The sequence below is a fragment of the Varanus komodoensis genome, unplaced genomic scaffold (genome assembly GCF_004798865.1).
Source record: "Varanus komodoensis strain SLA01 unplaced genomic scaffold, ASM479886v1 scaffold12, whole genome shotgun sequence".
NCBI classification, from domain to species: Eukaryota; Metazoa; Chordata; class Lepidosauria; order Squamata; family Varanidae; genus Varanus; species Varanus komodoensis.
The window spans coordinates 5,657,165-5,683,668 of NW_025335349.1; the positions used below are offsets into that span (position 1 = coordinate 5,657,165).

The 26,504-nt window shown below is 41.4% G+C and overlaps 1 protein-coding gene across 1 annotated transcript in view; it reads left to right on the forward strand.

Annotated features, from left to right (window-relative positions):
- Window positions 1-26,504, forward strand: part of ADGRB3 (adhesion G protein-coupled receptor B3) — a 499,090-nt gene that overhangs the window by 207,802 nt on the left and 264,784 nt on the right. Inside the window, exons 7-9 of the mRNA XM_044421464.1 lie at window positions 9,669-9,770; window positions 10,220-10,326; window positions 21,179-21,373. Of these exons, the coding sequence (XP_044277399.1) occupies window positions 9,669-9,770; window positions 10,220-10,326; window positions 21,179-21,373 (404 nt within the window). The remainder of the gene's footprint in view (window positions 1-9,668; window positions 9,771-10,219; window positions 10,327-21,178; window positions 21,374-26,504) is intronic.

Genomic DNA, 26,504 nt, shown 5'->3' on the forward strand with positions numbered 1-26,504 from the left:
AAATCTGCAGACAGATTGTTTTATTTCCCAATATTATTTGAAAGAGGGAGGGCCAGCGCAGTTCTGGAACCACATGAATGCAGATGTCCAAGGACGCTGCCTCAAATATCCCCAGGGGAACCCCGCATACATGTATGTATTGGCTGAGAATATCTGGGACAGAATGCTCCCGAGTCCCACTGGTCACTGAGAAGAGCCACACTACAGCTAAGATTTGCATGACATCACAGGCCAGAAATGTACCACCAGAAACTTCTCCAGTGACTGGAGGTAAGCAGGCAGTAGCCAGGAGGTTGCAGAAGAATGGGGAGCATCAGGTTGCTGGGCCAAGGTGAGAGGGCAGGTAGGGAAGCCTGCATCAGTGCTGATGAGGGACTCCAATTCAGGCCTGAAGGGACTATGAACCTCAGGAAAGCTTCTGGGAGGAGGCTGAAAGCTTGGCCTTTCACCAGGAATCTGAGCACGGGGAGTGACACAGAGTGCCCTGCCATGATCGACCGTGTAGTGGGTGCTCTTGGAGACCCATATTCTGAAGCAAGTGGTGCCTCATGGTGGCAGCCATGAGGACAGAATAGGCCCCACTGAGATGAGGCTTGGAGCTGTGCCCAGGCCAGGAATCTGCTTGCTGCCTTTTCTCTCCTCCTGGCTGCAGCAGGAGCACAGCACCTCTCACTACACAAGAGTTAAGGAGTGCTGCCTCATTCAGGCTGGTTGAAGGAAAAGAGCAGGAAAAGCAGCAAAAGGAGGCGCAGCAGGTGATTCCGGAACACACACCTGTGCCATCCATGTAGACAACACCATCAGCCATGCTGCCCTGCCTCCTTGGATGACTTGGGAGCTGGGCCTGATTCCCAAGGCAGCTTGGGAGATACAGTGGGGGAGTAGACATGGCTTTGGGTCCCATCAGAGGAGCTTGGTTTGGATTTCTCACAGAACCCCAGATTGTCCTGCCGACCTTCAGGTCGAAGATGCATAGCAGTGGAGATCAAAGATGCACCAGGCTCCACTGCAGTGCCACTGCCCTGGGCCTGGTCACCTGGATTGCTGGACCAGGGCTAGGGCTCAGCAACTGTTGCATTCTCCTCCACATTGCTCTTTGTCATAGGCACATGCGCACATCCGTGGCTGGGGGAGAGGGTCGACCCCTCCAGTGGCCAGCACGTTCTGTTCCGTGTACTCACCCAAACCATTTCATATTTTGCCTTGGCCTGCCCCTTTCCTGTACCCTGAGGCATACAGGAAAGTAGGGGTTATTTTCCCACAGGGGAAGGCACCTTTCTTACCCACCTCTGGGTCAGGTAGGAGAGCCTATTTCCTGCAGGCAGGGAAAGCATGCTGTGCTTGCCATAGCAGGAGGGAAGTCAGCTGTGTTCTCTCCACTGGAGGATGGTCTGGATGGTCCTAGCCAGCTGGCCTGATCGGCTTGGCCGAGGCCTCCCGGCCCCATTGGCCGTTCTTTACTTACCTCAGACCAGTCCTGCAGCAGGGAAGAGTGACACGTGCTGCCCCTGATGGCCCCATGCCTTCTGAGCTTCCCTGTGTGCCGCCTCAAGTGCTGATTTCTGGATTCTCACCAGCAGTGCTGCGCCACCTGAGAGGCCTCGTCTAGCAGGATGTGTGCATTGAGGGCCACTGGACAAGATGGCAGCACCAACTGTGGCTATTTCAGGGAACTCTAGGCCGTGTTGGGTTGCCTGAGGAATGTGGAGCTTGGTGCCTGTGAAAGGAACAGGATCCTGCCACAGCACTAAATGGTCCAGGCAGCACAGCAGCTGTCCTGGCTACATGTGAGGGGAGCTTATCATTGGACCTTTCTCTTCCTGCTGTGCCTTTCTCTTTGCACACCTGCTTTGCTCCCTTCACATCCTAATTTTCCACTCTTCCCTCCGCCCCATGGCCTGTCAGTTGCCTGCCAATCATGCCATGGCATTTCTTCTTTGATACTAGGAAGCTGCCCTCGCTTCTCCCCCTGCCATGACAGATAGCTCCACCGACCTTTCCTGTGCTACCTCCCCTCCATTCCTCCTAGCTGCCGGCACCTGACCAGCAGGGCAGCCACGTGCATGCCCAGATGTCTGGTGGAGGAGGGCTAGCCAGGAGCTGCTTGGAATATTTTCCCTCCTGCCTTGGTCCCTCATGGCCCCAGTTCCTTCTTGGGAGCACCTTCACCTATTGGCTGACTACCTGGCATGGAGCCCGCCTAGGTGCAGAATCTTTTGTGATGCCATCAGATCGGGGAAGAGAAGACTGTGTTCTGCTCCGTGCTAATGGGTTGGCTCTTTGGTGGGCTCATTCTGTTACTATGCCATTATTTCATTATTGATGGGGTTGAGATGGTTCTCTGGATCTGCTTGTTATCCCTGGAGAGAGCAAGAAACATACTGTTGCTGAACATGGATGTACAAGTGGACACTTTTGAGGGTAGGAAAGACAAAAAATGGAAAACCCTAGATGCTCAGACTGTGCTCATGCTTCAGCTCCCCCTCAACTGGTGTGAAGGCGTAGACAGCGGTGACTGTAAGTCCAGGTGGACCTTGTCTGATAAAGGATACAGTGAGAATCTGTGTGTATGGTGACATCCGACTGAGTTAAGAAAGCAGTGGTGTTGCAGTATCCTAGATCTCTGCTTCTGGGAGACCTAAACCTCTCTGTTGATGCTGCCTTGACAGGACCAGCTCAGGACTTCATGCCCTCCATGACAATCCTTCAGCTGTCTCAGTTTGTCATTGACACAGAGCAAGCCAAAGCATTGATCTAGCCTTTACTTTGGGGTGCCAGGGACAGCCTGGATTGGAGATGGACCTGTTTGAGGATGTTCTTCTGTCCGTCTGTCAGTGGAGGCCTGCACGATGTTAGTGGCCCAGAGGGCCCATTACCAACTTCAGTGAGTGCACCAACTACTCCCTTCCCTAGACACAGACAGTCTAGCCACGATGATCCATGCACTGTGAAACTTAGACTTCGGCTACTGTGATGTATTCTACATGCAGTTGCTCTTGAACCTGGTTTGGAAGCTGCAGTTAGAGCAAAATGGAGCAGGTGGGGTGATCGCACAGAAACCCAGCTATGCTCATATAACAGGTGTATTAAAAGAACCTTCAGCTGTGTTCAAGGTGAAGTTGTTGACATATAAACCCCTAATCAACTCAGGGCCAGACTTTCTTTCCCTATATATACTGAGCCATCCTTTAAGATAGTCAGATGTGTCCTTGCTGGTTGTTCCATGACCACATAGTACCTGAACGCTGCCACACAGTACCTGAAAGGCAGGCCTCAGGCACCCACACTCTGGAACCCCCCTCTCTCCATGCAGGTCAGGAGGAAGAAATTGACATACGTGTCAAATGCGTCCTGAAAATCCATTTGTTCACTCAGGGTTCTCTGGCTTGTAGTTGGAATTAATAGTGGTAGTTAATCTATAGTTAACTACTACTGAATTTTACTAGTTAATCTATAGTCAGAATTGTTTTTAATATCGTTTTTAAATGTGATTTAATATTTATATTAAAGATTTTGAAGATTTCAATTTCATCATTTTTACCTCCAAGGAAAGTTCTGACTTGATTTGATCTTGTAGCCACTTGTTCATCTTTCTGTCAGTCCAGCATATTCACAAAGTTCTCCTCCAGCACCAAGTTTCAAATGCATCAATTCTCTTCCTTTCCACTTTTTTCATTGTCCAGCTTTCACCCATACATAGGGTTTGTGAATACAGTAGTATGGATGATCTTGGCCTTGGTCTCCAGTGAAACTTCCTTGCACTTGATGATTTTTTTTATTTCTTTCATTGCTACCATTCTCAGGCTTCTTCTAATTTCTTGACTACAGTCTCCATATGAATTGATAATTGAGCCAAGGTATGCAATTTTTTTTTTCACAATTTCAATTTTTCATTGTTGACATTAAAGCTGTGATTTTTTGCTTTTTTAATGTTCTGCTGGTTTTGCACTTTCTTCTTTCACTTTTATCAGGAGTTGTTTCAAGTCTTTGCTGCTTTATGCTAGTAATATGGTATCAGCCACATATCTTAAATTATTGATGCATCTTCCAGCAATTTTCACTCCTGCTTCCTCTGTGTACAGATAGAACAGATAAGGAGATAAAATACACCCTTCTCTGAGGACGTTCTGTTCTTCTCTGAGGACATTCTGTTGTGACAGTAGCTTCTGATCCGCAATACAGGTTGTGCATCAGGACAATCTAGTGCCATTAATTGCATTCAGAACAACCCATAGCTACTGATGATCCACACAATCAGCAGTTTTGCTGTTGCAATGTATAAAGCATTTCTTCTTTTGAAATATCTTTCTGTCAACATACGTATATTTGCAATATGGTAACTAGTGCCTCTTCCTTTTCATGATCCAGCTTGATCAGGCATGGTGAGCATCACTTTGCTTGTCTGGGAAATTAGTTTAATGCTCCTATAGTTGTTGTCCTCCTTAGCATCTTCTTTCTTGGAGATTGAAATTGGAATGTATATTGAACATTGCCAGTTTGTGGACCTTTGCTGGCATATTGTTTTAAGCCGTTCAGAGATGTGCAGTGATTGGACAGGTTAGAAATACCCCCCAAATAAATAAATAAATAAATAAATGTATGTCATTGTTAGCATTTGGATTGATTCTCTGTCTACAGCTTAGAATACTTCTGTGAGTGTACTCTAACTACCCTGGATGCTATATTCCTTCCAAATCCTTTAACAGCACCTTTCACTTCATTTTTATAATATTGCATACTCTTTATCATAGGATCCCTCTTTGAAGAAGCCTGCCATCCTTTTATCTCTTCTGTATAATACTTCTGTATATAGTTTCTGCCTTCTCTTCATTTAGCATTTCAAATCTAGGTTTGAATTTCCCTCTCCTTTTTCCTTCTTTTTTTGCCATTCTCTTCTATTTCTTTGCACTGGCCATCGTAGTAGTTCTTTTTGTCTGTGTGATAATCACTGGAAGGTTGTATTCAGAATTCTGCTGCTATTTATTTCTGTCACTTCTTGCTTTCTGTTAGTGATTTTTTTCAGCTTTACTCTGATTTTTGATATTGATAGTACATGGTCATGTCCAGAATCTGCTCCTGGTCTTATTTTGGCAGCACTTCACCATTTCCTACTTCTAATTATGAGCCTCTTTAATTCCTATTTGGTGTACAGTCACCTGATAGATTGCCTGAAATATATATTTGTAGTAAAAATAACTAGTTGGCTTCACAAAATTCTGTGACTTGTACTCCTGCTTTGTTTCTTACACTTAGGCCAAATTTCCCTATAGCATTTGTTTCTGCTCTGTTTCCTACTTTTGCATTCCAGTCACCTAGGATTCTCAGCATGTCTTGCTTTAATATCTTAACCATTTTTTCTTGGATGCTTGTGTAAATGTTTTTGATTCCTTCTTAAGCATCTGTTGTTGGAGCATAAATTCGAGTGATGGTTATGTTGATAGGTTTTCTGATAATTCTGCTGTTATTTGGTCAGACTTTGCATTGTACTCCCTCACTGCCTTTGCTACATCTTGCCTCAGTGATGGAGCCAAATACATTACATGCATGTACGACAAACGAAGTCCCATAAGCCCTTTCTCCCCTGCCTTGTAGTAAAAATCCAACAATTAAAATGTTAAATAAACAGACATTGCTGTGCTTTCATGATACCCCAAAAAACAGTGGCCTGAGTTACCCTCACTTTGCCTAACGGTCAGGCCAGCCATAACCTGAGACAAAAGAATGGGTGACTGATCCATCTAGCAAGCTCCTGGTTCAACAGACTTCTGAAACTAAGTCCCTGACATCCAGTCAACTTTATATTTCATGTAACATACTTTCTGACACATCTTCTTTAGAAGATGCTTCTGTTCCTTCTAAATGCTCTGTCAATCAAGAGGGCTGTTTAATAAGGCACTATTGCATGTGGGTAATACTAGATGAGTACTCTATACACTTGAATTCCTCATAACCCACTCCTGCCTCTTTCTCTGCCTCTTCCCCTCCACATACACTACAGTATTGCGCTTGTGGTTTGGCTACACTGACCAGGGAGCCAAAAATGTAGTTATTCAACAAACCCCGTCAGGGCCAGCGCATAGCCAAGTATAACATTGGTGAAAAGGCAGGCATGATGTCAAGGTATCTTTGCTGTCTGGGTTTAGTGAAACTGCAGCTGAACATGCAAGAAAATTATCGAGCAAAAACAGCAACTGAGGCTTTTGTAAGCTGTAAGATGAAGACATTGAAGGAAGTTCATTCAGAAATCTGTGGTGAGGTCCCTTTCTTGGACAGAGGGCACCCAGTCCTCTTTCCATCGGAATCATATAAGATAGTGCTAGGGCTGGACTAGTATCTGGAGGAGGTATTGAATCAATACTGAAACAAAATGGAGTTGCTGTTGGTGGGCAGTTCTTAGGTCCAAGAAGTTGGGTGATGGCTTGTTCTGGATTAAGTTGAGCTTCCCCTGAAAGAGCGGAAGTGTAGCTCCCCAGAGAGGCCCGCCTGGTGCTGGCGTTATATGCTTTTCGGTGCCAGGTCAAGACCTTTTTATTCTTCTGTACTTTTAATGTTCAATATTTTAACTATGTTTTACACTCAGTCATGTATTAAATTGTATTATTTGGGTATATATGTATGTATTTATTGGGTTTTGCCTTGTAAGCCATCCAGAGACCCACAACGTATTGGACAGGGTAAAAATACCCAAATAAATAAATAAATAAATAAATAAATAAATAAATAAATAAAGCTTAAGGATTCTCCCAGATCCAGCATTGTCCCCAAAGGTTCCAGTGGTTGTAGCTGACTTAAAAAATCCTAAATTGCTCAAGGCCCACTTACTTCTTGGAATGCTTCTCTCAGTACAAATCAAGCCAGTCCTTGGGTATTTTGGAGGAGCTTCTGATCATGGTCCTGCCTTTGGAGAATATCTTGGGTGGGGGGTGATCTGAGCAAGTTCAGATCACCTTCCCAGTTGTGGTACCCTCAGTATGAAAATGAGCCAGGTCTCTTCAGAAGCCCCTTTCTGTTGAGTTGCTTAAGACCTACTTGTTTCGTCTACGCCTCTGGGTCCTTCTGTGGGGACCTTTGTGCTGAACAGACTTTGACATATTTTAACTTGCTGCCAATTGGATTTTATTTTTTTAGAATTTTAATAATCTTGTATTATAATTACTTGTGCTTTGTATGATTGTTTCATTTGTGAACCAGTTTGTGATTTCCTATGAAATGTGCTATATAAATAAAATTAAATAAATAAATACAATATCTATTTATCCAGCTATTTTTCCCCTGTGTGTTTTAGGCATATGTAGCACTTAGAAAGCAGTTCATTCCAATATTTTACCAGCTTACTGAGATGCCACGTGTATACATTTGGCTGCTGCTTGTGTCTCTGTCAATATATGTACAAACCCATCACAGTCTATCTGGGATATACATACACCTGTGCAAGTAGTTGGAGTGTTCGTGCTGTGGCACATAGGCAATTCTAGGGCCTGCCTCAACATGTAGGTAGGGTTCAGATCATACTGAAGACACCTTGTAGGGTCTCCATGATATCCTGGGTCATGTTTCTGATCATGGCTCTACCCAGCTGGGGAAAACAAGCCACACATGAAAAAATAAAGTATAATGTTTTCTGCAAGGTCTCCTAAATTATAGAGGATATTTCCCTCTCTTCTTTCAAATAGAAGACTATTGCAGCTATGAGAGAAGAGAAACAGCAATCTGCTGTTTCAAGAACATTTTTTCAGTGGTAAATCTATGCTTTGCATGTAGAAGTTTCCAAGTTTCCTGGCAATTCCAGTTCAAAAGGTGCTGTTGGGAAAGATCTTTGCCTGCGAACCTAAAGAGCCTTTGCTGGTCACAATAGATAGACGAATGACATGGTGCAAAGGAGCTTTCTATATTCCTAATTAGTTTTGCTCTTTTACAAGCTCTGTTCAAGTCTAAAGCCTGATTACATTCCCAACTCCCTGCACACATATTCATTTCTAAGACATGGTTTAAAAAGAAAAAAAAGCAGCATGTTTCAAAATCATACAAAGCTTAATTCCAGATTCTTCAGGTTAAAACAATCCCTGACATTTAAATAAATCTGTGCAGTAATACTTCTAATTTAATGTCAGCATAAGAAGAAACATCAAGTGTGAACTTCTACAGAGCATATAGATCTTTCCTCCAACAGTTCAGAATATTTTTTTTCCCTATAGCAGTTAGGCTGAAGTGAAAAGCACTCCCTTGCTTAAATGCTTGCCATTAAGACATATTCTTGCTCTTCTGGCACTGTCAGCTTTCTTGACTTATGATTTGAGAGAGCTGATGCTGAAACATATTTAGCAATCTATTTTATGCACTGTATATCAGCATCACTGAAACATCTGCAGGGATCTTTTTGTCATCTGTTAAGGCCTCACTTGTTGCAGCAGATCTCACTCATTTCCATAAAGCATGTTTTGTTAATAACCTTAGGAGGATAAATGAACAAAGTAGCCATGATCATAAAATGTACAAATAACGAAATGGTTACCCAGTGGAATTGTAGCAGAAGAATGCATTATTCATATGTACATACATACATGCAAACCTGCACACACACAATGCTTGAATGTGCCAAATAAATTACTTTTAAAATACTGTTTTTAAAAAGAAATTCCATATAATCCTTGTAATTAAGCCCCAACTGTGTTTGTTCTTTTGTTAAATGAAATGCAACTCCAAAGACTACTGTAGTGAGGAGAGGAGTGTGTATGTGTGATGAGTGATGCTTCACCAATTTTCTATTGGCAGTTTTCCCCTCCGTGTTCCCTGCAATTCTGCCCTCCACACACCATGTTATGGTTTTTAATGTGTCAAGGGGATTTCCTGGGTCAAGCTGTGCTTGTGTCCCCACCAAGGCCACCCTTGGTTTCAAAGTCATGGCAGCAGCCTGACGTAGGCATTGTTCAAAGGATCATATTGGAGAGGGGTGAGCTCAGAAGCGCACCCTCAGGCATGTGTCATTTAAATCCTGTTCTCTCTACTTCTTTGAGAACCAAGCTGAGGAAGAGCAAGGGACCTGTGAGTCCTTTCTTCTGAAACCTGGGGGTTTTCCATCCCTACTAAAACGTGGTAGCATTTGAAGGGAGGGCTTCTTTATAAAGCTGCAAGTTTTTCCTCTACAAATGGGGGCTGGGGATGTACTCTGCAGAAAGTGGATTCCAGTCCAATTGCCTGTAGTTTTCTCTGCGAGGCAAGTCACAACAGTATATTGTTGCTGGGATAATCCATTTTCTTCTGGCTACAGTGAAGATTGCAACTAAGTTGCAAGGGAGTAGGGAGTTGTAGGGAGTCCCTAAGTTGTAGGGAGCAAGGACACCTGCAGGGCAAGGGGGCGCATTGTTCCTGCTAACCAAGAAGTCTCGGCTTTGACCTTGTAAGCCTTTGCTCCACTACATTATCCTTGTTCATTTTCAAGTTGCTATAGGATTCTTGGTTGTGAAAATCCCATATTTTGGGGAAACCATAATTAGTTGGAATGATTCAGCATCAAGATGGAAACACTATCAAATCTGGGTGCAAAAACAAATGAGGATAAACTCTTGCTGTGTAGGATGCAGGCTAAAGATGCAGTCTAATACACGCATACACATGTGCATATACATGTCTCAAAGTTTGTATTCATGTTCCATGTCTTTTCATTACAGCACCTTATGAAATATGTCCTGAGGATTATTTGATAGCGATGGTCTGGAAAAGGACTCCAGCAGGGGATCTGGCATTCAATCGATGCCCTCTTAATGCTACAGGTACCATTTATTTGTCTTATATCCAAGCTGCAGGATTATGAACAAATAACAGGGACCCCCTCACCACCCTTTACATAATTTTTGGAACTGGCTTTTCACCAAGGTTTTTCCCTTCCTAACTGTTACGATGAAACATATTTAATCTGTACACTGCACACTCACCCCCTGTGTATTAAATGATAATGACAGTCTATAGTTGAGCTAGTTCATTGGAAATTGCTGCACGCTCTTTCAAATTAAAGAATGCTTTAAAGGTCAAGCATTGCAGAGAAACTTGAATGGCTCCTGAATGAGTGCTAATGCTTCCTTGCATGAAATTGTATTTGTGTGTGCGTGCTTGAAAAGAATACAGAATTCTTCCGAAAGAACTTCTTGGTTGCTGACTGTTGTTTCTGTTCCATAAATATTTCTCTATCTTTCTCTCTGTGTTTTGTCTTTGTGACTCACAGGCACCACTAGCAGACGCTGCTCTCTCAGTCTTCATGGAGTGGCCTTCTGGGAACAACCTAGCTTTGCTCGATGCATATCAAATGAGTACAGACACTTGCAGCATTCAGTAGGTGCAAAGCCAGCTTTAGTACTTGCTCCATTTATTCACTGCTTAACATCAACCTTAATGGGATTAACCGTTTGCTCTCCAGTCAGACCTTTTGATGTAAAAGGAGAAGAAACAGACTGGAGAGATGAAAAATGTAAAACCAAATAGATGCTGTTTATTGCCTCCTGACTTTTCCCCCCACCATCAGAGTTCCTGTAACTGTTAAAAAAGCATTGCACAGTTTCTGGGTTTTTCATCATTCCCTTTATAAAATGTTTATAGGGAGTAGAAGGCAAAGAACATATTTAGGTTTATTAGGGAGCGTGATCATGAATAAATTAGATTTACTGGAGCTACAGTAGGACATTTTATAACTCATTCAGCACTTTAATGGCATGCTCATAAATCAGTGACACTGATGTGCCTTCCTCTGTTCAAATGTTCCACTTCAGCTAAGGCACAGCTAGGACAGCGTAAAATTACCAGAGGAGATTACAAAATGAAAAATGGTCGCTGGCTTCATATGTAGAAATGCTGAATATGTTAAAATGCCTTTTTCCCATCTTTTTTCCCTAAAATATAATGACATGCAAGCTAATTTTCCTCCAGTATCAGTGCACATTTGCATTTTTTCCTGCAAGGACTGCATTAGTGCCTATTAATGCAATAAGCAGTATATAAGCAGTTTAAATAAATAAATAAGTCCAGGCCATGTTTCTTACAAACATTCATCTTGTTTTCACCCCCAAGATGTATTTTCCTTGTACTTTTTCACCATTCACAAGGCCGCCATGAATTGTGGCTTATCTAAACAGTTCACAGGCCTGTGTTGTAGGGGGTGGGAATGGGGAGGGGCACCCTCCCCCCCAAGGCTCATGCGCCATGGTCAACCTCTGCAGCCCCCATCTTGCTCCTGCTCCAGGCTGCTTTCCCTGTCTGCTCGGAGTGAGAAAACACTGGCAGAACTGAAGAAGGAGCAGTGTCCCTCACCCTTGGGGCATTTGCCTGGATTGGACTCATTTGCCTGAACTGGACTGTCGAGGTAGTGAGCGAGTGACTTGGCAGGAGCAAACCAGGGTGAAGCGGAAAGCAACTTGCCCAAAGGTCCCGAAACACTTGCCACTGAAAATGAATAGTTTTTCTTAAATTGAAAATGTATGTGATAAGTGTTTCTTTTGGAAAGATGGTAGGAAGGGTGGGCTGTCAGGTCCATTTGCATTTCAGCATGCTCTGCGTCAATGGTACTCTGGCAAGGGTTATAATGGCAAGATGGAGCTGCTGCTAAATTGTAGTGGTCTATGTGAGAACCCCAACAGAACATACACACACGGCTGTAGGACAGGCTGAGCTACAGGACCCACTGGCAACCCTTTACCTCACCCCTGCTCTTCAGATGTATACCTGCAGCTGCACTCCCATGCACACTGACCTGGCCATGAGTACCACTGAATTCAGTGGAGCTTACTTCTGAGAGGCAGGCTTAGGAATGCACTGTTAGCCTCTCTCAGGAAACTTGAGCTTTTTGAACATTTCACCATATTTCCCACCACAACCTCAGCCTCTGCCATGAAATCACCAGTTTTGGAGGCCTACAGCTTCAACCTTAATGAGATATGTTATTTTCTTAGGGGGAGGATGTTCACCAGCCATGTGTTTGTTTAGTGGGTGAAGGACCTACAAGAAATTGGAACACAAAAATCCCATTTAAATTCTCTGTTATTTTTTAAATTTTTTTGGAATGTATCTTCTAAGGGAAGAACTATAGATGCTGAGACTTTGGACTGTAACATTCCTGGCTTTCTAACCATGGTTTACGACACCAGGAATCAGCATTAGGGCTTTATATTACTTGTTCATTCCTCCCCTCACACAGTAATCCACAAAATCCATTTCAGGGAACAGTGTTCGTTTACCACAATTAACACCGGGGTTCAAGTCACAGTTCCCATTTCGTATGTAATGGAGGGTTAAGCCAGCTAGTGGTACCACTAGTGAGAGGAGGAGACAAAGCAGAGAAGGAAACCTGGCCTGTAGCTCATTCATGGCTTTGTAATTTATAAATTTATACTTTATAAAGTTGTGATCGTTCCATAAGAACCAGCCACTATGAAATCAGAAAGGAAATGAGACAGGAATCTATGAATTCCTGAAAGTCTCTGAGAACAGCTCGCATAGAACAGTTCTGTGGAATAGAAAACTCTTCTCAGGCAAAGGAATATCATTGTCCAACACCTTGAGAACCATGAAGGAAACAAGTCCTCACTTATTAGAAATATTATAATATATTCCATAAACAGGATTTCTGTGCTCCTTACAAGCTCAAGCTGTAATTTTGCTTCCACTCTTCCCTTACATTATTGCAAATACTGAGATGAAATGTAATTTGATCAAAAGAACTCTGAGGTGAATAATGATTTGCTTCAGCTGCAGCTCATTAGAGCTGATTTCAATTTTTTCCAGATTATATTACAAGGCCCACATATCATCCAGTCTCTCTCTGAAATGTGTGTTCCAGTGCTGGGAATGAAAGATTTCTTCTTGCAGAATTTATACCTTCTGCTGGACAGTTTATTATAGGAGTCAGCTGGAAATTTTTATTGTATTTTAAATGGATCCAAATTTGGAATTACAGTCCTCCACTTCTAACAAAAGTTCCTTGTATATGCCACTGGCCCTTGCTCCCCCACTCCATTGTGCTTAACTGAGAGCCATCTTCTAATCTTGCAGTTGAATACTACTTTTTCATGCATCGATCAGCCAGTATTAAGTCGTTTCCTTCTGAGTGCTAATGTGCTCTCTTCTCTGTTCCAGGATAACTGTGATAATGTGTCATAGCAAAAGCAAAAGAGTGCTTTCAGCCTTAAAGCAGTTCTTGCTTCTACACACTTAAATGCAAATATGCAACTGCATTGGCTGGAATAGTCATTCATATTATAGATGTCTCTCTTCTATTATCTTTCTACATTAATCATTATCAGGAATTTTGGGAAGATGGACAAAATCAATTTAAGCCTTGTGGGTCAAATCTGGGTCAAGTCCTTTATAATCTTAAAGGCTGGATTCAGACAACAGAGGTTGAGTATGGGTTGTCTTGAACAGTGGCTTGTTGTTGAATTGTAGGTTATTGTGTCATCTAAACTCAGCCAAGATAACAAACCATGGTGAATAACCAATTTGAACTCCCAAGAAACCATGGGTTCTCTTCATGGATCGTTAACAAGACGTGCTTAAAAACCCACGCTCGTCAGCAAACATGTTTCAAAAACAACCTAAAATTCAACAACTCATCCCTTAAGCACAGGTGCTGTTGGCCCAGTCAAAGAGTAACATCTTTCATGGCCTGTAGACACACGAGTAGGAGAGTTCTTTCATTTACCTGCTTCAGGAACCTAATTAGGCATTCAGCATTCAGCCAACAGCTGTAGCATGTATTTGAATTTTTAGTCTTATCACTCCTTTTGCTATACCAGCAGCTGCTTATCTATATACTCATGATGACTTTACAAATAACGCTGAATCTCTGAAAAAAGTGCTGCCCGGGCAAACCATGCCAAGCACCAGCAAATGCACAAAGATACATATATACACCGTTAGGAGAAATCAAATTGTGCAATCATGAAAATAATGTAGACAGATTTTCATGATTTAACTTGGTTAACATATCTCTGATGGTAAAAGAGTTATTGGTTTAGGTTTTATTTTACTTTTGTGGTATTCTGATGGAAAAACAAAGGCAGAATACAAGGGCCAAATTATTCCTGAAGCTGTAGGAGAATTCTGATTGAATCTCCCAGCATCTTTTCTTTAGTTCAATGCAGCAATAAAGGTGTGTTAATTACTGTAGGAAATAGTCTTGGGTCAAACGCTGATGCTTCTTGTTTTTCTTGGGAAAAGTGGGATGCAGAAACCCATACTGCATCTTCTGGGTAGAGAAAAGGGTAAATCCCCTTCTTCTCATTTTTCTAATCACATTATCATGTTGCCATGGCTACTTTGAAGAATAAAAAGGAAAACCTATATGATCTTCTAATGTATAATGTATCATGACTACTTTCACCCTGTAATGGTAGTGAAGGAAGCCAGTGTCTTCAGTGCTAATGGCCTGATGCAGAACAAAATCTGTCAGCACAGAGTGATTTTACATTGAATCCACATTTTACATATGAACCATGCTTATTTTGGGTATGGCAATATTACCGATGTACAAGTGTCATGTAGATGTGGCCTAATCAGTCTCATGTACAGGCGTGTCTCTGTTGTCAACATGTTATGTATTTGTTGCAGAACCACCAGTGTAAACATCTCAGAACAATTGTCATTTAGATTGCAAGTTCTAAGACTGAAACAGCAGCTGGTCCTCTTAGAACCTATGAAGCACCATGCACACTGAAATCAGCAGCAGCATCCATTGTTAATCCTATGTTATGGCATAGTTCTCCAGGTATCATGCTGTAAAGGAGAGGTGGACAACATACAGCCCATAAGCCCCAGTTGATCAACATTTGTTAAAAGAATTACGTGGTTGGTAATGTTGTCCCTAATGGCCATGGAGCCCCAAAAGGGGCAAAAGAAGCTTTCAAAGAAGTTAAATTTGAACATTTAGGCACTCCATAGTAGCTAGAGATTTGGTTCTGCCATGGTGCAGGTGGTGTTCGGAGGGCAAAAATATCCCCTAGATCTTCCAAAGTTACCCCAGCTTAGCATCCCTGCAGTAAATTTCTGTGTAATGGCAAGGGACGTGAAGAGAGGCAGAAGCAAAAGGATTGTATTCTCTGTTCTCATCATCTCTGATTCCTTTGATTTAAGTAAGTGCTGCCATTTAGAGGTGGGTGTGAATTTCAGATTGGTTTGGTTTTGATAGGGATTTACCAAAATTTACAATGTTCTACATTTGGAAGATTTTAAAACTATAAACTGGGGAAAGAACATAACCAGGCCAAAATTTTTTGAGAGTTTTGCTCTTAAAGGCCTGGATTTGAAGCCTCATGTATTCAACTATGGTTGTGCTGAATTAGAGTTGCAACATTTGTTTTCTGACTGCAACTTGGTCTTTCATTGCTGGAAAAAACTGTACTGATTCAATTTATCTGGTAGAGAGAGTTGGTAATTTTGCTTCAGTTTGCTTTTTCATAAGAATTATTAATGTACACAAAGCTCTTCATATCTGGTAGAGAAAGGACTTGAAAATTTAAAGAGAACATTAAAGGGTGGGGGGTGAAAGCAAACTGACATATTTGCCCATTCTTACAAATATTATCTATCTGCTTATCATCAGTCTTTATACAGATATGAAGTGTTATGGTTCAATATAATTGACAGAGTTCATTTGAAGTACACTCAGTTTGTATAACCCCAAGCCTTAGTTTCCTGAATAAGAACACCCATCGGATTAACTCCAGGCTATATTATGTCTGTCACAAAATATTTAGTTAAAACAAAGCCCAAACAAATACAGCCCTTGCAGGGTGTTCTTTCATTTACCCTATTATTCTCTCTCTTGTCAACTTACTTTATACCTTGATAGAGAACACAAAATGTAGAAGACGTGCCCCATGGTTAAGCAACAGCAGTAGGCAAATTCTTAACACAAATTCTAGTGTCAGCATAATTAATCATAGATAATTGCAGTATTAAAAGGCAAGACTTTAAAAAAATCATATAGATGCTGCACAGAAAATTTTCATCTTTTCCTCCCTCATTGCAACCCTAATAAAAATTGCCCCTGCATTGCTAATTAGCCACAGAACTAAAAAGATCCCATTGGTGCTAATGGGAGCCCATTCTTTTCCTGTAACAGGACAATATTTTTTAGGATCTCAGTGGAAAGTGTTAAACTTCCCCTCCTTGCATGCTGTAGCCCTGGTTCAAAACAGAGGGATGCAGGCAGTGCTTACTATTATTATTTATTTCGTTCTTTAAAATCTTATACAATGCTGCAGGCAATACATTCAGCATAATGGGCCGTTAGGCCTTCAGGCTGTAGGAACAGTTGAGCTTTTGGAGTTGATGCACCTGTGAAGGCTATGATTGCTAAGTGGCAATGGCAACAAGGGCATAAAACACTGTGCATTAGCAGTCACATCCATAAAACAGCTTCCACAGCAGAAAGGGTCGGTAAGCATTCCATGATATTAGATCATAAAATATTCACAAATCCATTTTCTAAAACTGTTTAGAGTTTTGTATGGGCACAGTGCAGCTTTCTGTATCAAAGTGCTCTACTTCATGGGAAAAGCTTCCATTCATTCATTCATCTATCCATCCATATTACTAGAGAGTTTAAAATTCAGCATTATGTCTTCTCATATAGTGTGCCTTTTGGCATTAAAGCAGAATAGTTAGGGTAAGTAGATGCTGTAGACAAGGTTGTTTGGCCTATGAGAGAGAAACTGGTAGTTAAAGGCAGCAGATCATACTGCCAACATGCCACTTCTGCACCTGTGTGAAAAGTAAAGCCCTGTCTAGTATGGTCGAGAGTTAAGAAAGGATTCCCAAGTCTACCTATGACTGGCTGTAAAAATATAATTTTGTTCATATAATAGCTAAGTTAGAAGCAAAAGAAATATGCTCATACCAATGGGCCGGGCCACATGAACAGTTGAGTACAGACCAGTATCCTTCCAGTCAATGATCCACTTTCACAATCTTTGGCTCTGTTTTATCCAGACCACTTTCATTTGTTCCCTCACCTTGCTCTTTACCCTCATCTATCCTCTGTTCCTTCATTTCATAAGAGTTGGTGTTCTATTGTAAATATGTTGGATCAAATGTTTTCTTAGGCAAGTGGTAGAAAATAGTGATTAGGACTGGGAATAGGGACTAAGAGTCCTGTGTTCAAATCCCCATCCCCATCCTCCTCCCCATCCACCACATCATCTATTTCTTTGTATGCCATTTTCCATAGTAAATCATACTCAAAGCAGCTCAAAAACCCATTTTATATTTTGATATTACTTAGGTAGCATATGCCCCACATTCCCCCTCCAAACAAGGAGTTGCTTGAGGCAGATCTCAAAATATAATGAACATGAAAAAAATGACCACTACGTTAAAGAACACCAAAGACAATATATACCTGGGCATGACACCACAAGGAATGGTGATTCTTTTACACAAATTGGTCTGTCGTGTCATCTGAACCCTGTTATGGCACTTCAGCATGGTATGTTTGGTTTTGAGAAACCACAGACAGAAACAACAGTCTGTTCTCTGGGTTCTTGGTACCACAAAATTGCTTTTTGTGTCATCCAAACTGGAAACACAGCATGTCTTGGTACCAAGGCCAGATCCATAGCATCCATTGCCACGCTTGCCAGGCAGCTAACCAGAAGAGAGCTGCCATTTGTCCGAGACATTCCCCTTCTGCCCATCATGAGTGCTCAGCTGGCTGGGGCTACACTTTTTAAAAGAGAACATTTTTAACTTTTTTTTTTGTTTTTAAATCAAAACATCCCATATACTACTATTCATGATTCATTGATGATTATAATTATTATTATTCATTCATACTCATTAAAATCCATTGCCTATCAGCTATTAATAATTCATCCTAAGGTAGAGTAACAAATATAAAAGCATTCCAACTTTCAGCAAAAAATGATCTTACCCAAAACTAGGGGCTGTTGCAGCGGCCCAGAGGAGCGCACCTCTCCCCCACTGGAAACTGCTTGTTCACCCTTCTCTTGCTCTGGCCCAAGCAACGCTGATGGTTGTATAAAGAGGGGCAGCAGATTCCACTACCTGTTTGCAAACCAGTTTTCTGCTTATCAAGCAAGCAAGCGTTTGCAGTGAAGAGGGTGAGCTGCTGGTGACAGTGGGGAAGAGAAGCTATTACAAGCTATTTTGCTCTAGCCTTCTAAAACCTGGAACAGACACTTCCAGCCTTCTAAAACCTGGAACAGACACTTCCCCTGCCCCTGCACTCCCAGGCCAGATGGAAATGACTCAGACAGAGGCAGGGACTAGGTGCTGGATGAACCCACCTATGAAGCTCAGGGGTCATTCTGGAAGCCTCTAATTCACAGAGCAGTTGTGAAGGTAAAATGTGGAGGAGCACTATATATTCTGCTGTGTAAACATTGCAAGATGCCTTTTGGGATGAGCCCATAGGGTCCTCTAGCCCAGGTCCAGGCTTCTCTCTTCAACAATGGCCACTGATAAGCTTGTGAAAAGCTTGTGTGCAGGACATTGTGGAATCCTAGTGACATTAGAGGGAATCAAAACAACTAAGGAAAAATGCCACTGCTCCACATATAAGATTACCTTTGCGCCAACACTTTACAAAATGTCAAACAGAAAGAATTGGCATACTTTGCACATAGCTAGCACTCCTTAAAAGTCTCCAATCACCAGATATTGTCAGGGAAAACATTTGATTTTTTTAAAACAATCATTTCTAAATTATGTACTGCTGCTACAACACCTTTCACTTTGCCTTGAAAGGCAAAATGGGTCAAAATGCATGTCTTGCTGAATGCATCACTGGAATTCTATCTCATCCTCTTTTACTCTAAATAGCCATCAGTGTTTGTGTGTGGGGATCAGGACTGGGACCATGGCATGTGGAGATTTCCTCTCAAAAATTGCCTCCCTGCTAATACTAACTGGAACTCTACTCACCAGCAAATAGGATCTGGGAGGAGGATTTTCATACGGATTTCATTAGGAATAACTCCCTCCCCACTTTCCTCTCACTGTGTTTACAATCTAGATAGCCTGGCCAAGTATCTATGTAGAATGTTTATAAGAAGCATGCTTCCATTGATGCATTTAGTATCTGGCATTGGGCCCAAACAGGTTAAAGCTAGAGAGCCCAGGTCAAATCAATGATTAATTAATACCAAATTGTCTGGGCAGATAATCTATGAAAGTAACAAAGTAATAAAAGTTACATTGTTCCCAGTACGTTTATGTGTGTGTTCATCCTTAGAGACTTTTTATACTCTTGCCAACCTGCTCTGTTTTTCAGTAAGTATAGTAACTGGAAATGAAGCAGTACTGAACTTCAGCTTTATATTGTATATTGTGTATAACTATATTTTGTATGTTATATTTTTACAGAATAGGTCACTGTGGTTGCTGAATCAATAGCCACTAAGTACTGTAAAACAGTTTTCAGATTATATATCTACTAAATTGGCTGCAAGATACTCCCATTATAGTTGCTTTCTTCCACCATTTTGAACCCATCCCTGCAAACAAACCCTGGTTTGTTCATCAGCTATAATCCCAGATAGAACACATGGGGGGGAGGGGCTTATTGGCTTACAAAGACTGGCTTGATCTAAATCATGGTTTGCTGATGTCTGAATCCAGAATCATTGTGTATAGTGGCTTTTGGTGCTGTTGTCTGCCCTGAAACAGAGAACCATGGCAAGAGCAGCTAGAAAATGAAACTTTCTAAAGGTTAGCGAAATCAATAGGAGTGAAAGGAACAGGGAGAACGAGAGGTTTTTTTGCTCATCTGCAGGACAATCTATGCCTACATCAAACCATGTTTATGTTTAAATGCAATCTACTTTACAAATCCACTAGTAAAATTATTACAGTGCTATTTTAACATAGAAAGAACATTGTCAAGAATGTTCTTGAACAATTCCAGTGACATCAAACACAAGCAAAATTTGTTATAGAATACATAACTGATATACTTAGACCATTGGATTAGGGATGGACAATTGTGGCCCTCTGATCTGCAGTCGCCATGATGCTTTGGCACTGGACATGCTGAACAGGGTTGATGGGGGTTATAGGACAAAAAATCTGGTGGGTCACAAGTTGTCCACCCCCATGGTAGACTAATATCTATCAGCAAAGCATTGCAGTCGTATGTAGCTTCTATGAATATACAATGCTTGAAGGCTAATAGAGAATCACCCTGAACGAGAGATCCAACACACATACTATGTTGTCATGAAGGCACACAGATGAGGGCATATTTGAAAGGAAATTGACACAAAAACAGAAGCAAGTTCTACATCTATAAATAGATGAAAGGAAATGAATAAAATAAAATGGATAAAAAAGAGATTGATTTGGAATTTTTATTAGCCATTGACCCAAATCCTCAAGTGGGTTCTTTTTGTAATCATTACTCTTCAAGGAGTTGGGCATCATTATCCTGATAGTCTTTTCATTTTGACAAACCAAGCTGCAAATCAAAGAAAAGACAAGTATATGGCTATCACCTGAAGACTGCAGGGAGTGGGACTTTACATCTTGCAAAATCATCAGTGCAAGAGAGAGCTTAACATGCTATGCCAAAATAAATTTCAGCATGTTTTGAACCTCTCAATTGCTTGTCTTGAGGGGTAAATTGCTGAAAAACATAATGAGCCCAAAACAGTTATAGTCTATTGTAATACTCTTTTTCACAGAGGAGTGCTCATCTCTTAGGCATCATACTACAAAGGAACCTATAAATCAGTGTTTTGCCAGTGACTTGAATGGAATGTAGATTGCACTCATAAAGTGTTATTTATGTAGTTTAGCAGTGTAACATGTCTGAAATTTTCATAGAAAAAAATATATAAGAAAGCTAAGTATAAAGACTGCAGCTGCTGTTGTTTTTTTAATAACATGTCTCCAGATTTTTCAATTCAGTAACTTATTCTGGCCTAGCATATTTCTGTAAGAGATAAAAAGCCCCTTTCTAACTAGCAGTGTTTTTCTCTTCAAAATGTATTCCATGACACTCTGAGTAAAATCTATATCATAGCTGAATTAAAGATCCACAGCACAGTTAAATGGCCAATTGTTCCCATTTCTATAGAATATCATCACAATTATCTGTTTAGTTCATGTGGTGACAATGTCTTAAAATACGTAGTAAAATAGGTTCTAATATTTTATCTTGCTTTTAAAATTTCAGATCAAAGAACATCTTGCAAAAGGGCAGAGAACGCTGGCTGGTGAAGGAATGTCGCAAGTGACCAAGACTCTTCTGGATTTAACTCAGAGGAAGAACTTTTATGCAGGGGATCTCTTGGTTTCTGTGGAAATTCTCAGAAACGTTACAGATACATTTAAAAGAGCAAGTTACATCCCTGCATCAGATGGGGTCCAGGTATGTGAAACAGCAGTTATGTAACACGAGAAGGGTGCTGACAGTGGTACGGTTCATATTTTGGATGCAAAATGTCCCAGGTTCAATCTTTGTCACCTGCATCAAAACCGATCCCTGGAAGCAGGGCAACTGCATGAGACTCTGAAGAGAATCCTTCACCTAGAGACGTAATATAGAGGCTTCGGCAAGGGGTGGCATAGAAATGTTATAATAATAATAATAATAAAAATATCAGACCAGACCAGGGGTAGGCAACCCGCGGCTCTGGAGCCGCACGTGGCTCTTGAACCTCTCTGCTGCGGCTCCATCGCTCAAAACACGCACCGGCACAGCCACTGATCTGCTCAAAGCTCCACTCAGTGCTAGCTAGTTAAGTAAATCAGCTAGTTGAGTAAATTGCTACATTCCTCTGCTAAACAAGCTTCCTGCAGGCTCTCATGTTACAGGAAACATTGTCCCAATGTTTGTCCCAATGTAATCTCTTTGTCCCAATGTAATCTCCCTCATCAGAATGTTAAAAGCTGCGCTTGGAACCTGTCACAATTCACAGCACTTGACTGTTTATCTGCTAATCAGTCACTAAACACACCTATATCTCCGGCACAGCCGCCAATCTGTGGACCAGTGCTGATTTACTGAGCTCCCCTCCCAGCTCCATAGGCCAAGCATGGATAAATCGAAGAAAAGTTTCTGAAGATAACCAAATGTTTAATGACATGTGGGTAGATTCATTTGCTTTTACTGCTGACAAACTTATGGGGTTTGCTGTTTAATGCATGCAGCCCCTTAGCACTGACTTTGACTCATCTGGAAGCTGTACTCCTATTCAAAATATATGAAAGGAGTCCTACTAGTTTATAATGTAAGATTAAAAATAACAGTTTTTAGTGACTGAACAAGAGCTGCAGCTAAATCATAATGAAGATATACATAGCATTAAGGTAAAAAACGATATATGCAGTGTTATCTTCATTTTAGATGTCAAAAGGGTTTTGTGGCTCCCAGTGTTTTCTTTTGTGTGGGAAACAGGTCCAAATGGCTCTTTGAGTGTTAAAGGTTGCCGACCCCTGGACTAGACCAACCAATGATCGGACATTGTTAGGCAGAAGTCCCTTCTGTGGCCATGGTTTACTCACAGATGACTGTTTCCCTTAAAGTGCATTGTCAGGCCACAGAGGTACATTGAGTGATGGTTTTGTCACTGGCTGGTTAAGGGTCAGCTCACGCATTCATCCAGGGCAGGCTCCAGGTTTTGAAGCAAGTATGGCATATTATTTCCAAACAGAAATGCTAAATAATTGTTCCATGACTAATGTTTAACACATCTTTAGGTTGTAATCCAAGCCCTTTTATGTATGCACGAGGAATTGTATGCATATGGCATATGGTAATACATAAACCAAGAGCTGCCAGGAGTCTAAAAAGCTGCACAAAATGGCTCTCTCTGTGCTCTTAACACCGACCTCTGACAGTTTACAGCTGATATATATATATAATAATGATATCATTTATTAGAATGGCATAAGGAATGTCCTAATGATTTGGATAACTGGAAACAGATAAACTAGATTTATATTTGTAGAAGAACATAGCTGGTCAATCTTTGTTCTACACTTACATTTCTTAGCTATCACCGCTACATAGGGAAAATAGAAATTCAAATTATCAGGAAGTTTGGACAATGGATGTTCTTCATGCAATATAATAAGGCAGAATCCCTGATTTCCATACAAAGTAATAGGGATGCTGAAAGAACTCTTGAATTTCAGATTCAGGGATTGCCGTATCATTTGTGCTGGTAAGCATCCAGGGGCCACTGTATGTCCAACTCTATCCAAAGATAATGTATTTGGACACAGATAATATAATTGCCTAAACTGCAGCATAAAGTCTTGCCCTAGCTAGCTGTGGTGTTAGTTTAAGAGTAGGGATGCATGCAATACTGATACAGGATCTGAATATGCATCCTATCACAAGCTAATAACAGGATCTGCATTAGGTGGCGCATTCTGGTACACAGCCAATTTCATGTTGTTTCCATGAACATCAAAGACCATGAGGTGAAAAAGAGGAGAAGTCAATTATAATAAAGAGTAAAGTTTCCCCATATCACTACAAGCCAGTAAATCACCGAGACAAGCTGCAATTAGACAAGTATTTGAACTAATTAATTTTTGATCCCTTTATTTGTCATGAATTTAGTTTTTCAGATGGATAATTTTACACAATCAAAGCGTGGAGATACATACATGGCAAATGAAGTTTCAGTTGCCAATTTATTTATGAATACGAACATCACAAAGTGATGTTTTAACATTTCAAGGGTTTCTTAGCACTGAAGATTTAGTTCTTTGCAGAACAAATGTATACTCCCCAGAAGTCCACCCCTGGCAATAACATAAATTAGGTTTTGGATCCATGAATTTAAAATGTAACATACAGTTTCTAATAACTTTCTAAAGAATACTGTGAATGAATAAAGGCATAACCATTTCATTATGATTCACAGGTAATATTTGATATGAGATAGTTGGGGCCGTTTCACTGGCATTACATTCTGCAGTCGCAACAACAGCATAACTAATTGTTCTGTGTCACTGAGCTGAGAGATAGCTGATTGTACTTTCCAATTGCACATTCTAACAAATGTGCTGATTCAGAATGTCTTTGTATCAGGCAGTTAAGCTGCAACAAAGCAAACATAACAATGACAACATCATTCATTTTGAACCATATATTCTAGGTTCTTCTATCTGATAAAGCCACATCCTAATTAGTGTTAAAGAAAATAGAACAAAGGTTGCTGTAAGTCAACTCTATAATCACACCCAAATAGAGAGGAGCCAAATCCTTTTCATCTTTTAAAAAGGCTGCTCTGGGTAGTGTGAACACAAACCAAAGTACACCAGGATGATCTGTCCTGAGCGTACTTTCCCACGTTGGTTTCTGGCTGGATGGGACGGAATTGTGTTGTCTTAAACTTCATTAAGCTTCTCAAAAGGACTTGATTCATACCTGAGGATTATGCTACAATTGGTCAGGGCAAGAAATAATTTTAATGAAAATTTGGTGATGTGGCTCTGTGAAGAAAGGGCTCCACACAAGAACCTTCTATACAATGACTGGGTTCTCTGTAGTGGTCTTTATTGCTTGTCAGTCCGAGAGGAGAACACAGCATTTTATATTGTTCAGAACACTTGAGAAAGGACATTACTTGGCTTTATAGTGCTATAGGGCATTATAGTGCCCTGCCTATAGAAGGTCTCAGCTTCAATCATTGACATCTCCAAGTAGGGCTAGGAAAAGTGTCTGCCTGAAGCCCACTGCCCATCAGTATACACCAGAGTTGGCCACTTTGGGAGATCCAGGGCTACTGCTCCCTGACCGCCTCCCAGCTTTACTCCCTCCACCAAAATTGCTAAAATGTGGAAGCACAGAAGAAAGCACATCCCTTGGCCATATTACTAAGTGAAATCCTTTCCCTAACTCTGTTCCCTTTAGAATAAGTGGCAAAGATAGAGGCTTACCATGAAATATTGTCATGTGTACATTAACAGGCCGTCCAAAGTATGTTGCCAGAGCTTTACAATGCTGCCATGTTTTCTGTCAAGGAGTGATGAGGTGTGGGCTGGGGCAGGAAAGTTGCTTACCCCAAAGGCCTGATAAAGGCTGCAATGCAAAGCGTGAAGGGACTTTGTGGATTTTCTACTATCGGCTGGCTGAGCCACCATGGTATCATGAGAGTCACACCATGCAAGGAATCAATGTCTGTAAACTTTCCATGTGCTTGCAGAATAAAACTAAATGTCTAGAAAAAGAGAAAATTTAAGTGAGATGTTTTCCCAGGACTCTATGGATTTCTTTTTCAAGGCAGGCTTCTTTAGCAAAGTGCAGGAAAACAAATATGCTGACTTTGATTCAGTTACTTTCCCCACTATTAAAGTTAGTTTTGCCTACTTGCTGCCCTTACTGAGGCAGGTTGAAAGTTGGGACAAGGCACTGCCCCCTCTTATTCCACATCACTGTTAACCTCACGATTATAGCCTATATAAAGGCCACAGTGGAGTCTTAAGCATCTAGAAAAATAATCAAATGCCTGCTTTCTATTTTTTTCTCTAATCTTTCATCCCAGGTGAATCAATCTGGTGGCATCCTGTAACAGGTTAGAACCAAACCACAATGCATCTGGGAATGGTTTCTTCTCTACTGGGGCTAAGCCTATAGAAAGGGGGCAATGCTGATTCAGAGTGAACGATTCCATGGGTTCCTGCTGTGTAACAGCAAGCCATCAAAGCCCAAACAACCAAAAATATCATTTCCAGGAGAGGAGGAGGCAAGATTTTCCGGTTTCTCTGTAGAGCCAATGGAATGGCTTTATTTTTCTCTGCAGCTGCCTGGTGGAAAGAGTGATGAAAGCTGCCAAAAGAGAAAAGGAAGATCCTGAGGGATCTTGCTTCTCAGCAGAGCCCCAAAGGCTTAGTTGCACAGAAGGTCTATCTCAATAAGATTGTTGTTGTTGTTGTTGTTGGTCGCGAAGTCGTGTCTGACCCATCACGACCCCATGGACAACATTCCCCCAGGCCTTCCTGTCCTCCACCATCCCCTGGAGTCCACTCAAGCTCACACCAACTGCTTCAGTGACTCCATCTAGCCACCTCATCCTCTGCCGTCCCCTTCTTCTTTTGCCATCTATTGTTCCCAGCTTTAGGCTCTTCTCCAGGGAGTTCTTCCTTCTCATTAGGTGGCCAAAGTATCTGAGTTTCATCTTCAGTATCTGGCCTTCTAAAGAGCTGTCAGGGTTGATTTCTTCTAGGACTGACCGGTTTGATAGCCTTGCGGTCCAAGGGACTCGCAGGAGTCTCCTCCAGCACCACAATTCAAAGGCCTCAATCCTTCAGCACTCAGCCTTCCTTATGGTCCAGCTTTCACAGCCATATATTGCAACTGGGAAAACCATAGCCTCGACTATACACACTTTTGTTGGCAGGGTGATGTCTCTGCTTTTTAGTATGCTGTCTAGATTTGCCATAGCTTTCCTCCCAAGGAGCAAGCATCTTTTAATTTCTTGGGTGCAGTCCCCATCTGCGGTGATCTTGGAGCCCAGGAAAATAAAATCTGTCACTACCTCCAT